The 15,511-nt window shown below is 33.8% G+C and overlaps 1 protein-coding gene across 1 annotated transcript; it reads left to right on the top strand.

Moving 5' to 3' along the window:
- The first annotated feature begins 908 nt into the window (after positions 1–908).
- On the top strand, positions 909–8,807 carry LOC115991634 (pleiotropic drug resistance protein 1-like). The gene is made up of 24 exons (XM_031115465.1): positions 909–1,574; positions 1,776–1,896; positions 2,033–2,121; positions 2,237–2,321; positions 2,435–2,594; positions 2,725–2,801; positions 2,967–3,020; positions 3,097–3,187; positions 3,271–3,572; positions 3,691–3,972; positions 4,057–4,373; positions 4,472–4,632; positions 4,793–4,896; positions 4,977–5,133; positions 5,249–5,371; positions 5,458–5,624; positions 5,757–6,089; positions 6,562–6,852; positions 6,950–7,033; positions 7,160–7,293; positions 7,419–7,646; positions 7,738–7,909; positions 8,006–8,260; positions 8,374–8,807. Exons 1-24 carry the CDS (start codon positions 1,249–1,251, stop codon positions 8,629–8,631), a joined length of 4,371 nt encoding a protein of 1,456 aa, XP_030971325.1. The 5' UTR covers positions 909–1,248; the 3' UTR covers positions 8,632–8,807.
- Positions 8,808–15,511: the final 6,704 nt, after the last annotated feature.

Here is a 15,511-nt window from a genome sequence, read left to right as displayed (position 1 = left end):
TTATAACCCCAGTTTACAATTATAAAGGTTAGACTCTCCAGCCTACAACTGCAAAGATTAGACTCTTTTGTAGTTGTATCCTGATTATGTAATATATTATAAACTCGGTTTAGAACACTAATATTACTATTTTCGAGTGTGTTCTAATAAGTATTGTTGTTTACTCAAAAAAATAGGAATGTTTATCCTACTTTGGTTGTGTGTGTCTAGTGTCCACTGTTTATAACTCTAGTCTACAATTACAAAGGTTAGACTCTTTTGTAGTTGTACTCTGATTATATAATGTATTATAAACTTGGTTTAAAACACTAATATTATTATCTTCGTATGTGTTATAATAATTATTTTTACTCCCAAAAAAAAAAAAAATAGCACAGGTACAAACCAAAGATTTTCATTTTAAAATGAAAGTGACCAAAGATTAAAATAGAGAGAGGGACAAAGCTATAGCCTATAAGGGCATCCCAACAAGAAGGCTCCACTCCAATAAAAAAAGAAAAGAAAAAGACATGAAGTTTCCACTCCTATCAAAAAAAAAAAAAAAAAAAAAATGAAGGCTCCACTGCCACTAGTCCAACTTGATATCATGATTAAAGTATTGCTCAAACCTAGTTTATTATCCCCCCAAAAAAAAAAAAAAAAAAAAAATTATCATAAAAATGGTGACGTATTTGCTTACTATATGATCAACAATAATTAACATCATAAAAATGGTGACTTATTTGCTTACTATATGATCAACAATAATTAACAACAGTACCACTGGTCACGATCCCTGTAGTCCTTTGACATATATAAGAGGTCGAAGAAGAAGAAGAAAGAACAATCAAAGTCCAAACCTCATATACTTTTTTTTAACTGACTCCAATACCGTTATATCCAAAAAAAAAAAAAAAACTATCCTTGTGAACATTTTGAGCAAAACTAGAATTGTCAAATCTATGTACAATTAATAGTGAATTTAAAGTATCTCTGCTCAAAGTAACATCTAAATCTTAGTATTACTTTCTTATTCAGAATATGGTTGTTTTTTTAAACATGCATAGTGGCCTTTTCCTGTTTCGTCGGATTTTTAAGGAATAAAGATTGAAATATTGGTCTTATTCACGTAAAATTTGAAGAAAATTTTCTGGGTTTTGATGGGTTTCATCAGTTATTGAAGAAGTGATAACCATTGGAGTAAGCTATATATAGAGTTTGAAAAATCCTTGGTGTGTTTTCTAACTTTTTAGCTGCTGTTGCAAAAACATGGAGACTGTTGACCTTTATAATGCGGGAAATAGTTTTCGAAGAAACAGTTCTTCCATATGGAGGAGTGGTGGCGTGGAAGCGTACTCGAAATCTTCCGGAGATGAAGATGATGAAGAAGCTCTTAAATGGGCTGCCCTCGAAAAGCTTCCTACTTTCAACCGGTTGAAGAAAGGTTTACTAACTACACAGGAAGGCGAGACCAGTGAAATCGATATACATAATCTTGGACTTCATGAAAGGAAGATTTTGATTGATAGGTTGCTGAAGATCCCCGAGGAGGACTATGAGAAGTTCTTGTTGCAGCTCAGGAACCGCATAGATAGGTGTGTTTTCTTACTAGTTTTATACCATTTTTTTTTTTTACATAAAAATAGGAGGAGAGTTTAAAATAAAAATAAAAAGTTGTACACAGTACACAAAACTTCCATTTTAACTTATTATTATTATTATTTCGGTTTGGTCTATATCTTTGGTGAATTTTCAGTTATTAGTGTTCATGTTTCTTGATATTTGATATTTGTTAGAGTTGGAATTGATGTTCCCACAATTGAAGTTCGATTTGAGCATCTAAGTGTAGAAGCAGAAACCCATGTTGGGAGCAGAGCTTTGCCTACACTTTTTAGCTTCATTTTTAACATATTGGAGGTAACAATTTGTAACACACAACATTCGTCACAATTATATAAATTTGATGTATTTAATCTATCATATATGTTTGTCTAGAGATCTTCTTCTTATTATTTTGATTCTTACCGTTTACTTTGCCCTTTGATTTTAAAAGGATGTCTTGAGTTATGTCCATATTCTTCCAAGTAAAAAGAAGCATTTGTCCATTCTTCAAGATGTTAGTGGAATCGTTAAGCCTGGCAGGTGAGAAGGAAAGCTCAGTTCATATTCTTGAACTGAGTTATGAATGTTGGAAATTTTTATTCTATTTAGAATATTGGGGCACTGATTTCTTACTTTGTTCATATGCATTTTCCAGAATGGCATTGCTATTAGGCCCTCCAAGTTCCGGGAAGACCACACTCTTATTAGCTTTGGCCGGAAAGCTTGATCCAACTCTAAAGGTGAATAAAGTTTTGATCAAGGCTTTAATCCTTTCATTGGTTCTCAATATGTAGCTTTATATTTTCAGCTGATTAGTCTAATCTCCAATATGAAACTGGAATTTCTCCTCTAGTTCTCAGGAAGGGTGACATATAATGGCCATGACCTGCGCGAGTTTATACCCCAGAGAACTGCTGCCTACATCAGTCAGCATGATCTCCATATTGCAGAAATGACTGTGAGGGAAACATTGGCCTTCTCTGCAAGATGCCAGGGAGTTGGATGGCGTCAGGGTTAGTCAGTTTATAGGGTTTCCACTTCATATTTTCTTTCAGGCAGTTTAATTTTCAGAATGTGGTCTGATTGATTTGTGTGTATACTGTAAAACATGAGTCTCCTGCATACTATTTCGAAAATTTGCAGAGATGCTAGCAGAGTTGTCTAGAAGAGAGAAAGCAGCCAATATTATGCCTGATCCAGATATCGATATCTTCATGAAGGTAAGAAAGAAGCTGCTGTCATTGACTTATTCTCAACCTCAGAAAATGATAGGCAGTTTAGCTCATATTTTCATCAAGGATTATGCTCAAATCAAGATTCAAGAGAGCTTGCACTCATGGTGATTGACAACTTATGTGTTTTTATTTGGCTTCTGCTATTTTAAGGGAGCATCAACTGAAGGCCAGGAAACAAGCATCATGACAGATTATGTTCTAAAGGTAACATCAGCATGGATTGAAAAATTTCCAATAGGTTTCCATAATTTATTATTTATTTGAGTCCACATCATTACAGGTTTTGGGATTGGAAGTGTGCGCAGATACCATAGTTGGGGATCAAATGGTAAGGGGCATCTCAGGAGGACAAAAGAAGCGTGTTACAACAGGTAAACTCAATTGGAAACACAAATTTACATAAAACTTTTGTTACTTGCGAATTAACTATTTGTCTCCAATAATTAATTCGAAGGTGAGATGCTGGTTGGACCAGCCAAAGCCCTGTTTATGGATGAGATATCTACTGGGTTGGACAGCTCGACAACTTTTCAAATAGTGAATTCAATCAAGCAAAACATTCACATTCTCCATGGAACTGCAGTCATCTCACTCCTTCAGCCAGCACCAGAGACTTATGTTCTTTTTGATGATATAATTCTCCTCTCCGATGGCCAAATTGTGTACCAGGGTCCCCGTGAACACGTTCTTGAGTTTTTTGAATCCATGGGCTTTATGTGTCCTGAGAGGAAAGGTGTGGCTGACTTCCTTCAAGAAGTAAGTATACATATAGGCTTGCCTGTCTAATCGATTCCAACATAAATAATTGATCTCCTAAACGTTAGCATTACCTCTATTTCCCATTTAAATCATTTCTGTATAATAAATATTGTAGGTAACATCACACAAAGATCAAAAGCAGTATTGGGCACGTGAAAATGAACCTTACAGTATTGTCACAGTCAATGAGTTTGTTGAGGCATTTCAATCATTCCATGTTCGAAGGGGGATTCAAGGTGAGCTTGCAATTCCATTTGACAAGAGCAAGAGCCACCCAGCTGCTTTGACAACTCAAAAGTATGGTGTTAGAAATGAGGATCTCTTAAAAGCTTGCTTCTCCAGAGAATTGTTGCTTATGAAGAGGAATTCATTTGTGTACATTTTCAAGTTTACCCAGGTGGATTTTTAGTTCATTTGAATCTTTGTATTACCCTTCTTGGTATTGCATGATTTTAACATATCCTTTTCTATGTGCAATTAGCTTACTATAGTGGCACTGATTACATCAACGGTTTTTCTACGAACCAATATGCACCGCGATTCAGTAGAGGATGGAGGAATTTATGCTGGTGCTTTGTTCTTTAGCGTGATTATAACTCTGTTTAATGGATTGGCAGAGCTTTCCATGACCATTGCAAGGCTTCCAGTTTTCTACAAGCAAAGGGACCTCCTCTTTTATCCTCCATGGGCGTATGCACTTCCAGCATGGATCCTCAAGATTCCCATTTCTTGTATGGAAGCTGCTGTATGGGTATTCATTACCTACTATATCATTGGATTTGACCCAAATGTCGGAAGGTGGGCAAGTAATAATTATAATCAATTTATTGCCAATTTGCAAAGATGTTTTTGGGACATATTCTGTTCCGAATGATATATGGATGTATGTACTGCAGATTGTTTAGGGAATACCTTCTGCTTGCATTGGTTAATCAGATGGCTTCTGCATTATTCCGATTTATCGCAGCAATGGGCAGGAGCATGGTTATTGCTAACACCTTTGGTTCATGTGCACTGCTCACACTTTTTGCACTGGGAGGGTTTGTCCTGTCAAGAGGTATAATATAATAAATTAAGAAATTGAATTTACAATATACAATTTACAGTTTACAGTTTTTTTTTTTTTTTCCTCTCAAATTTAGATGCACCTACCATGATGCTTCTTGCTTATTTTTATTATTTATTTTTTATTTTTTTTGTTTTCCTTAATGCTGCAGCGGATATAAAAAAGTGGTGGATATGGGGCTATTGGATATCTCCCTTGATGTATGCTCAAAATGCAATAGTGGTTAATGAGTTTCTTGGGAAAAGCTGGGGCAAAGTAAATTCTAAAAAAGAGCCATTTTCTGTCTTTTAATTTTGGTGTATCCTCTGATGTCTCAAGTTACTTTCATATTTAAGGTTCTCACAAACTCAACGGAAACACTGGGAGTAGCAGTTTTGAAGTCCCGTGGGTTCTTTCCACATGCATATTGGTATTGGATAGGCGTAGGGGCAATGGTTGGATTTGTATTACTTTTCAACATCTGTTTCACACTGGCTGCTTCTTACCTTAACCGTGGGTATCACAACTCTTTTCAATTTAGTACTTAATTTTTGTTTAATCTTCTCAATTTAATACTTGTACAAGCAGAAGAAACTTATGTGTCAGTATTGTACAAATAATTGTGCAGCATTTGGGAAGCCGCAGGCCATTAAAACAGATGATTCTGAAAGCACTGAACACAATGACAGAACAGAAGAGGGCACTCAGTTACGACAAAGAAGAAATAACTCAATTCATGACACTGAGATAGGTGATACAATATCCTATTATTAGTGTTTTGTGTGTTTTATCTATTTGTTATGCTTTAGGTGCCAATTACATTCTATTGACATACAGAGTATGGGGATGAGATTAGAACTGGCAGTACCTTGTCGAATTCATCATCATTGGTGATAGACGCTGCTGTTGAGGCCAACAAAAGCAGGCAAAAAGGAATGGTTCTTCCATTTGAACCACATTCAATCACCTTTGATGACATTATATACTCTGTTGACATGCCACAGGTACTTAAATGAGTGTTTGAAATTGTTTATTGTTTTGACATCCAAATAAAATATACTGTTTTATATGTTAATAAGAGAACGTAAATTGTATTCCAAACATATCAGGCCTAGTTTAATGTACTAAACTTGCAGGAAATGAAGAATCAAGGTGTCCTTGGTGATAAATTGGTGCTTCTGGAAGGTGTAAGTGGTGCTTTTAGGCCTGGTATTCTCACAGCTTTGATGGGAGTTAGTGGGGCTGGTAAAACTACTCTAATGGATGTGCTGGCTGGTAGAAAAACTGGGGGATATATAGAAGGGAACATTACAATTTCTGGGTACCCAAAGAAGCAAGAAACATTTGCCCGGATTTGTGGATACTGTGAGCAAAATGACATCCACTCCCCTCATGTTACTGTCTATGAGTCCTTGGTCTACTCAGCGTGGCTTCGTTTGTCCTCAGAAGTTCGTTTTGAAACCAGACAGGTTGATATCTGATACCAAATCTGTTTTGAGCTTTATATAGACAATATTTCTTTAAATGCATCCTATATCTATATACAAGCCAAGACCATTCAGAATTGGTTTGTAAGTCCCCAACGTAGAGCAGTGATCAGGCTGCTGTAATTTTGATCAAGCTCAGATAATTGTAGTCTGTCTTCGCAGAATTGGTTTGTAAGTCCCCAACGTAGAGCAGTGATCAGGCTGCTGTAATTTCGATCAAGCTCAGATAATTGAAGTTTGTCTTCTCCCTGCTCAGCTTCCAACCTTGATGATAATTAATCTTATATTTACTTTACATAAATTTGTTCATCATGTAGCTGGTATTGTTTCGCTTATACTGATAAAATCTTTAAAACTCAAGGTACTAATGAACCATTGGCTAAAGATATTAATATTTAGACAGCCACAAGCAACAAGAGCATTCCATAATCTTGATTTTTATTCTTGGATGCAGATGTTCATTGAGGAAGTTATGGAGCTTGTGGAGCTCAAGCCATTGAGGCAGGCAATAGTTGGGTTGCCCGGTGTGAGTGGTCTCTCCACTGAGCAGCGCAAGAGGCTAACCATTGCAGTTGAGCTAGTGGCTAACCCCTCTATAATATTCATGGATGAGCCAACATCTGGGCTAGATGCAAGAGCTGCAGCAATTGTTATGAGAACTGTTAGGAACACAGTGGACACTGGAAGAACAGTTGTCTGCACTATCCATCAGCCGAGCATTGACATATTCGAAGCATTTGATGAGGTGAGAAATCTGAAATTCTAATGGATTGCAAACTTGGGGCTTATTATTTGTTCCTTCTCTTCCAATACTTTGAATATGATAAATTATGGGGTTGCAGCTATTCCTTATGAAGCGTGGGGGACAAGAAATATACGTGGGGCCGCTGGGTCACCATTCTCATCGCTTAATCAAATATTTTGAGGTAGAACACAATGGACCCCAAAAGTGTGTGTGTGTGTGTGTATGTATATATATATCAGATTTTCAACTTCAAATCTTAATCTGAGTTGCAGAATATTGATAGATATGCCTTTTTCCTTTTGTCTAGGGAATCCCAGGAGTCAGTAAAATCAAAGACGGTTATAACCCAGCGACTTGGATGTTGGAAATAACCAGTTCAGCACACGAAGCAGATTTGGGGGTTGATTTTGCTCAAATATTCAAAAATTCAGAACTCTATAGGTATGTATGTTATGCACCACAGGACTAGCTACCAATTTTCAGAAAAATGCTAAGAAACCTTGAGAGCGTTATGTGGCTGAAACTTGTTGCTAAAAGCTTATACAACTGTGTGGCATGTGATTCAGGAGAAACAAGGCACTAATCAAAGAACTGAGCACACCTGCTCCTAATTCAAAGGATCTCTATTTCCCTACTAAATACTCTCGTTCGTTGTTCATCCAATGCTTTGCTTGCTTATGGAAACAACATTGGTCATATTATCGTAACACGCATTACACTGCTGTAAAAATTTTCTTTACGGCTTTCTTAGCATTGTTGTTTGGGACAATGTTCTGGGACCTTGGCTCCAAAATGTAGGTTTGAGAACTTAGAAATATATATAAGCTCAAATTCTTATTGCTTAATTTTCTGCAATATGATTCAACTCTGTTTTGCAAATTTCAGCTCAAAGCAGCAAGATCTATTTAATGCAATGGGTTCCATGTATGCTGCTGTGCTTTTCCTTGGGGTCCAAAATGCTTCCACTGTGCAGCCAGTAGTGGCCGTCGAACGTGTAGTGTTCTATAGAGAAAGGGCTGCTGGAATGTATTCAGCCTTGCCATATGCATTTGCTCAGGTAAAAGGGTCATAAACTCCTTTTACAAACTTCATATAGATTTATTCTCTTTAAGTTTATGCAGTTTCTATATGTCTCACTCTCTCTTTTTCACAGGTTGTGATTGAGCTGCCATATATCTTTGTACAAGCAGTGGTGTATGGTGTTATTGTTTATTCAATGATTGGATTTCAATGGACTGTCACCAAATTCTTTTGGTATCTATTTTTTATGTACTTCACTCTCTTGTACTACACCTATTATGGCATGATGTCTGTGGCTGTGACACCAACACACCAAATTGCTTCCATTGTTTCCACTGCGTTTTATGGGATATGGAACCTGTTTTCTGGATTTGTGATCCCAAGAACTGTAAGGGCTGCTGACTTCTAATAACTTTCCTGACACTAGGTTTCATTTGTACTATACAGATGTTGATGACTTAATAACTTTTTTTCTTTTTGTCTCTACCTTGACAACTTCAGAGGATTCCTGTGTGGTGGAGATGGTACTACTGGATATGTCCAACAGCTTGGACTTTATATGGACTTGTTGCATCACAGTTTGGAGATTTGAAGAACACACTCGACACAGGTTTAACAGTGGAAGATTTTGTGGAAAGCTACCTTGGTTTTAGACATGGCTTTTTGGGAGTGGTTGCAGCTGTGGTTGTGGGATTTGCAGTGCTCTTTGCATTTATCTTTGCCTTTGCTATCAGGACAATGAATTTCCAAAAGCGATAGGATTGACTCTTGGTTACTTGGATAGAATTTGCACTTTACTATGTTTACAAATTACACGTGTTTTTCCTAATGTCTTGGCATATCAGTTGCGCAGAGGTTAAAATGCCTTGCAAGTAGCCCTCTCTTCTACAATTGTACTTTTGAGTTTCATTTATCCTCATACCTCAAGGAGGAGAATTTTCTTTTGTTCATAATTTGCAAGATTTTTTTATTTTTTTTATTTATTTTTTAAGAAATGGAATATTTAGTATGTGTTTGGATTTTGCGTTTTACGCGTTACGTTTTCTACATTTTTTTTTCTTGGACGCGCGTCTGGCACTTTTCATTGTCCATGAATAGTGATTTTATGCTTATAAACAATGCCAAATGCATAAACAGTAACTTTTTTATTTTTTATTTTTATTGTTTTCAGTTTTCAACAAAATAAGCAGTATCTAAATAGACCCTTAATGAGCGTTTGGATAGAGCTTATCAGGGGTCTGCGTTTTCCTTCTTTTTTTTAATTTTTTTTTATAAATACCAGAAGCGCATTTCTCGTGGGACACAGACCTGCTAGTGGGTCACTGTGAACAGGACCCACTACCTCTTTGAACGTCCAAATTTTTTACTGTAATGGCACTATCAGTGGGTCCCATACACTATTTACGAGACCCACAAATATCTTTTTTCACCAAAAATTTCATTAAAAATGGATTCCACGACACTATTCATGTATTTAAAAATTATATTACTATAGGGTTTTTAGTTTTCAGCAAAATAAGCGATATCCAAACGGACCTTATATTAATAAAATAGTGGTTTGAGAGATATAGAATTAATTGTTGTATTTATAAAAACCTACACGGGTTGGGGATTGACATTTCATGGAGAATGTAATTTCATATATAGTCAAGGGAAGGCGTCAATGGGGGGAAGTTTGAGTACTCCTGATGGCAACAAGCAAGAAGTGTTCGTGAGTGTTCCTCATACATGCTCCAAGTGTCTTTGGAGTTACTACCAATCAATGGGATTTTTAGGGTGTGCGTGATTGGTCATGTATGTCCATATAATTTCATTACTAACCCTAGATTGAAAGAAACCACATGAAAAATGAAATAGGAACAAAATCTTAGGAAACCTAACACAGACTACTGATAGATATTTATTTTCCAGAATCAACACTATTTGGTTGATTAAAATTGAGCAGATTTTCCAATTTTTGAAAATTTTATGGTTTTATTGCCTTTTTTTTTTGGTGGTACATTTGAGGGATAAATCAGTGGGTTTTTTTTTTTTTTTTTTTTTTTTAAAAAAAAAAAAATCAATGTTGCTTTTATTATTATGATTGGCACTCTTTTGACCCTAAACGAGATGGATTTTCTAAATTATCAAATCAATCATTTATTCATAAAAATAAATTAATTTTGATAATGAAAAATTAGGAGAAAATGCCATTTGTAGTGTCTACTTATATTTTAGGATCAAAATTAATTTATTTCTTACATTTTGGTAGAAGTTAATTTGATCTCAATTAATTTTAACTAATATTTAATTTGGTGTCTACGATTTAACTCACTAGTGAAAAATACTTACTAGACAAATGGTTTGTATGGTTAACATAACAATATAAATCAATTAATTACACATTAAAAAAGCCACATAAACAAGTCATATACTTAACTAGCCCAATCAAATCTTGCCACCTCAATAGAGAAAATTCGAACTCACCCAAGCACTAACAAAAACCCAAAAACTCTCCCTCTAAATTCTCAAATATAGTCACCAAAATGCTCCTGGTCTCCGACAAGACAAGCGAACTGTGTCAAGAGATCCTGTACACCGGAGCACATACGGCACCACAAGTTTTCTTAGGAGTGGAGATTTTGTTATGTTTCTTTATATTTCTCCTTATACATAACCAGTTTGCAGTTCTGAAAAAAAAAAAAAAAAAAAAATTCACAACTTTATTCGTTCTCCAACACCACCATCTCGATTTACAACTTAACAAATCTTGGATTATAAAGCCACAGAAAGAAAAAATGGTTTGAATTATGGAGACAAAGGTCCTGTTTGTTGCTTTTGTGGTACTTCTTATGGTGTTGATGGTTTTGATTTTTTAATGAGTTTTAAATTTTGAGTGTACTTTTGTTTTAGAATTTTGTGACACAATCTGGGTCACTGTGAGTTTCTTTATGTTGCTTTCCTGTTCACTCTATTAAGTGTTTTGTTAGATTCCAATAGTGTTTTGTTGGAATTTTATTCGAGGTGGGAAACTTTGATTGGGCCAGCCATTTAAGTGCGACTTGCTTATGTGCCTTTTTTTAATGTGTAATTAATTTATTTATATTGTTACGTTAGCCACGTGTGCATCAGTAACGCAACTGTTTATCATGTAGGCATTTTTCATTAATGAGTTAACAGCAAAGACTAATTGATTGCAAGTTAAAAATAACAAAAATTAAAGGTCTGTTTGGGATCTGTTTATTTTGCTGAAACTAAAAATTTTTTGCTAAAAGTACTGTCGATAAAAGTAAAAATTAGTTAAAATAATATAGTGAGACCCATGAGTATTACCAAAAAGTGCAGTGAGACTTATGAATAATAGCAAAAATAAATTAAATAGTAAAATAAGCTGACTTTTTAATTTTTGCTAAACACACACTAAATTGATTATTATCAAAATATAGGGACCAGATTAAATGTGACTCCAAAATGGAGGAATCAAAATGACATTTTTGCCTAAAAATTATACAATTATGTTATGGGGACCAAAATAGTATTTTTAATTACTCTTAAACCGCACACCCTTAGTGCGGTAGTCACTCACAAGTATAAATGTTTGTAGGGTGTGGGGGGTAAGGGTCAGGGTTTAAATCTCTAGGAGAGAGTTTCACACACATAAACACTTAAATTAGGTTAGAGTAAAATTCTATCTTGTAAAAAATAAATAAATAAATAAATAAAAAATAAATAAATAAAACTCTTAAGTCTTCAGGACCGACCAAATAAATTAAATTAAATTCCATATATTCATGCAGTCATGCTTAGTTTGAAAACAGTTTAAACCAATGAAAATTATTCATTCATGACTTTATTAAAAACTTAATTTTCACCCATAAAAAGGATTGTTTTGCCCTTAAACTCATGATAATCCTTTATGAGGTGAAAATAGCCAAATACCACATTTTGGCAAAATTTGTGCCAATCTAGCACTATTTTGGAACTAAATAGCAATCTACCAATTTTCTAGTACTCAAGTTTGACTATTTTGGAACTAAATACCAATCTACCACTTTTCTAGTACTCGAGTTTTTTAAACTCGAGTTTTAAATGGTACTCGACTTTAAGAAACTCGAGTTCCTATTAAGCATTCCACCGTGGCACTGGCTGAGCTGGATTTTGGGGATTAAAAAAGGCCAGCTAGTACTCGAGCCTCTTAAACTCGAGTTGTGTGTGTCTTGTACTCGAGTACTATGTAATCTTACATATATAGTACCCGAGTTCCACAAAAAATTAATCAATATTAATAACAAAATAAATAAACAACTATATGATAATGTAATTGTCATATAGAATCTAACATAAAATGTAAACTCTAATTTATTTTTTCACACTTAGCTTATTTTACTCAATTGCCCTCGATAATTTTTCATATTTTGAAATCGCTACATGATTTCTTCACACTCAATAATCTTGAATATATCTTTTCTTAATATATGAGACTAAGCAATCATTCATCCACAGAATTTTTTTTTTTTTTTTTCTTTTTGATAAGAAATGTGCTTTGTTTGCATTATATACATGGTTTTAAAAACTAGACCGGACCGGCCGGTCCAATCGGTTCAACTGGGAACCGATCACTAATTCGGTCCGGTTATGAAAAAAAAAAGTGTATATATAATTTATATGGGTCCGGTTAATATGTGCCCTTAGGGTGCACATTAAATTTTTTATTTTTGAAAACATTTTCTCGGGAATTGAAAAAACTGTCATTACTTTTTCAATTTTCAAGAAATTTTTTTTCAAAAATAAAAATTAATGTGTGTCCTTAGGACACACATTAGTAAATTCCAATTTATATATACACTTTTTTTTTTTTTTTAGAGTTCTATGCTAGTACTGAATCCTATTCTGTGTAGGTGTAGCCAGTAGCAAGGTTGTCATTTTTTTTTTATATTTTTAATCATTTTCAAGTGGGATCCACGATTTTATATTATAGTTATAGACTTATAGTACTTTTTGTCTAGTCCATCAAGCTTTTGTGTTTAGACTACTATTCAAAAAACCATGTAGAGATTTTTTTTTAATCATTACTAAGTGGGTACTCATTGGTTTTATATATTAGAATTGTAGTAGGTGCAGAAGTCTACTGAGAAAAGGTACGGTGAATTGAGAATATATATATATATATATATATATATATATTTTGTCTTTTGTGTAGGAGGGGCAAATAAAATATTTTAAGTCATTATAATATTATTAGTGGAAAAATTTTAAAGTTTAGGTGGGTTACCTTCCCCGGCTCTCTCCGCTGCTGATTATTATATCATTGTGCGCTTATTGATATTGTTTTTCCTTATTATAAGATGGGCAAGTATCCTTCTCTAAACCAATTATAACTTACGACAAAAAATTATTAAATTTTTACAACAAAATGGTGGGTGTCTAAAAAGATGCATGGTGTTTAAAAAGATTAGTTATACAACTACAAATTATTCCACAATATTTTTATCATAGTTTTGACGCAGAAAATTGTAAGTGATTAATTATCATTTACACATAAACTCACCATATTTTCTTCATTAATTATATTCAATCATATCATAGTTAGGATAAGAAGTTGTGAAAATTTGTGGTATTAGATTTTTTCTGTTAAAAATCAAAAGATGCATTTCATGGTGATATCATTGATGATGTCATAACCATGCAATATGTCATGAGTCTTTTTTTTTTTTTTTTTTTTTTTTACAAGATAGAATTTTTACTCTAACCTAATCTAAATGTATATATATGTGAAACTCCCTCTTGAAGACTTAAATCCTGGCTCTTGCCCCCACACCCCACAAGCACTTATACTCGTGGAGTGACCAACACACCAAGAATATGCGGTGGTATGTCATGAGTCCTTCTAGTGCCACAAAAAGTGGCACAACAAATGCCACAACTCGCCACATGGACAAGTTGTGGCATTTTTTGTGCCACTTTATGTGGCACAAGATTTACTCATATGTCATTGTAATTAATTTTCTTTCTATGATGTTTCTATGACGTCATAACCATACAACCACTATAATGTTTCTCTCTGTGCGCAATTGTAATTAATTTTCTTTCTTCTTTAATTTTTTTTTTGAAATTTGTTTTCTTTTATGTTTGATATAATCTAATCTTATGCAGGTGTTAAGTTGTTGAATCTATTCCTTCTCAAAAAAAAAAAAAAAAATGAATCTATTTTTTTAATACTAATTGCACTTCTCCGATTTTTTAATTTTTAATGTTATTGAATTCAACAATTATGATTTATGACAAAGGAGTGGGAGATTTGAACTCTAATAATTTCTATGAAAAACACCAAAATATGCTAGTTATTAAGTTATAAATCTTTTAGTCCTCTTTTTAGATCATGGGTATCAATGATTTAAACTTGCACCCATAACTTGACCTTAAACTGCTTCTCAAAATAAAACTTTAGATATATAATTTAATAATAATTAATTGTGATGGCTATATTTCAAAACAAATACTCCTTCCGTCCCACTTTATTTGTCATCTATTCCATTTTGGGATGTCCCAAAATATTGTCCTGTTTCTAAAAATAAAAGTCATTAATTTACTAATGTTCTTATTATACCCCTATTAATTTACTAATTCAATTTTTTGATAAATTTATTTAAGGGTAGTTTTGGAAACTTATATATTTTTAAAAGGTAGACAAGACAATAAATGATGTTCTCTTAAAAAATTTGACTTTTCAAACAGGACAAACAAAGTGGGACGGAGAGAGTATTTAAATATCTTGAATTTTGTATTATGAAAATTATACAATTTTCTCTCTTTAGAATTTATAGATGGATTAAAGTTCTATATAAAATACGATTTGAAAAATTAAGTGCAAAACTTTTATTTAAAATTCATAATACAATGATTTTTTTGAAACAAAATCTTGGCAATTCAAACCAATACAGTGTTATATTTCATATCAAACAAGTTATACTGAAATTTATTATTTGAATTTCCTAATCCAAATGTAAGCATGTAGAGTAGAAGTAAACCATTCAAAGATATTTTGGACGAAAGTATCTTCTTGTTCCCTATATTTTGAGCCAGTTTCTACTTTGGTCCCCACATTTTTTGAACTCCTATTTTGGTCCTTAAATTTTAAAAATCTTTTTCCATTTAGTCTCTATTATCATCTTACTAATGAAAAGTATTTACATGGCACATAAAGTGCACAGTTGGCACATGAAGATTACCCACATTGAAACTTGAAGAACCTTAAACAAACTTCAAAAGCTCTATGGGATTTCCCATTGAAACCCAAAGAAAATTAGAGAGAATCAATGTGGAAATGATTGAATGGAATGATCGGACGATGATAAGATCAATGATGGAAAAAGGCCCATGGAGAAAAACCCTTCTTCCCCAAAGACCTATGCCAAAAACCCATAAGTTTTCTTGTTCTTCCGTAGAGACCCATAGCCAAAATCAATAAACTCAAAGTAAATCCAGAAATCTCAAACACTCAAAAAACATAGAAACCTAAAATCTCAAACAAAACCCAGTTTATTTCAAACAAACAATAACAAATTCAACCAACCTAGCTAATTTAGCTAACTGAATCAAAAAACCCAACCAATTCACTCACAACAACAACAACAACAAACTCAACCTACCCATCAAATAT

This window comes from Quercus lobata, chromosome 5 (genome assembly GCF_001633185.2).
Source record: "Quercus lobata isolate SW786 chromosome 5, ValleyOak3.0 Primary Assembly, whole genome shotgun sequence".
NCBI classification, from domain to species: Eukaryota; Viridiplantae; Streptophyta; class Magnoliopsida; order Fagales; family Fagaceae; genus Quercus; species Quercus lobata.
The sequence above is the reverse complement of the archived record's forward strand: the minus strand, read 5'-3'. Positions and strand labels throughout refer to the sequence as shown.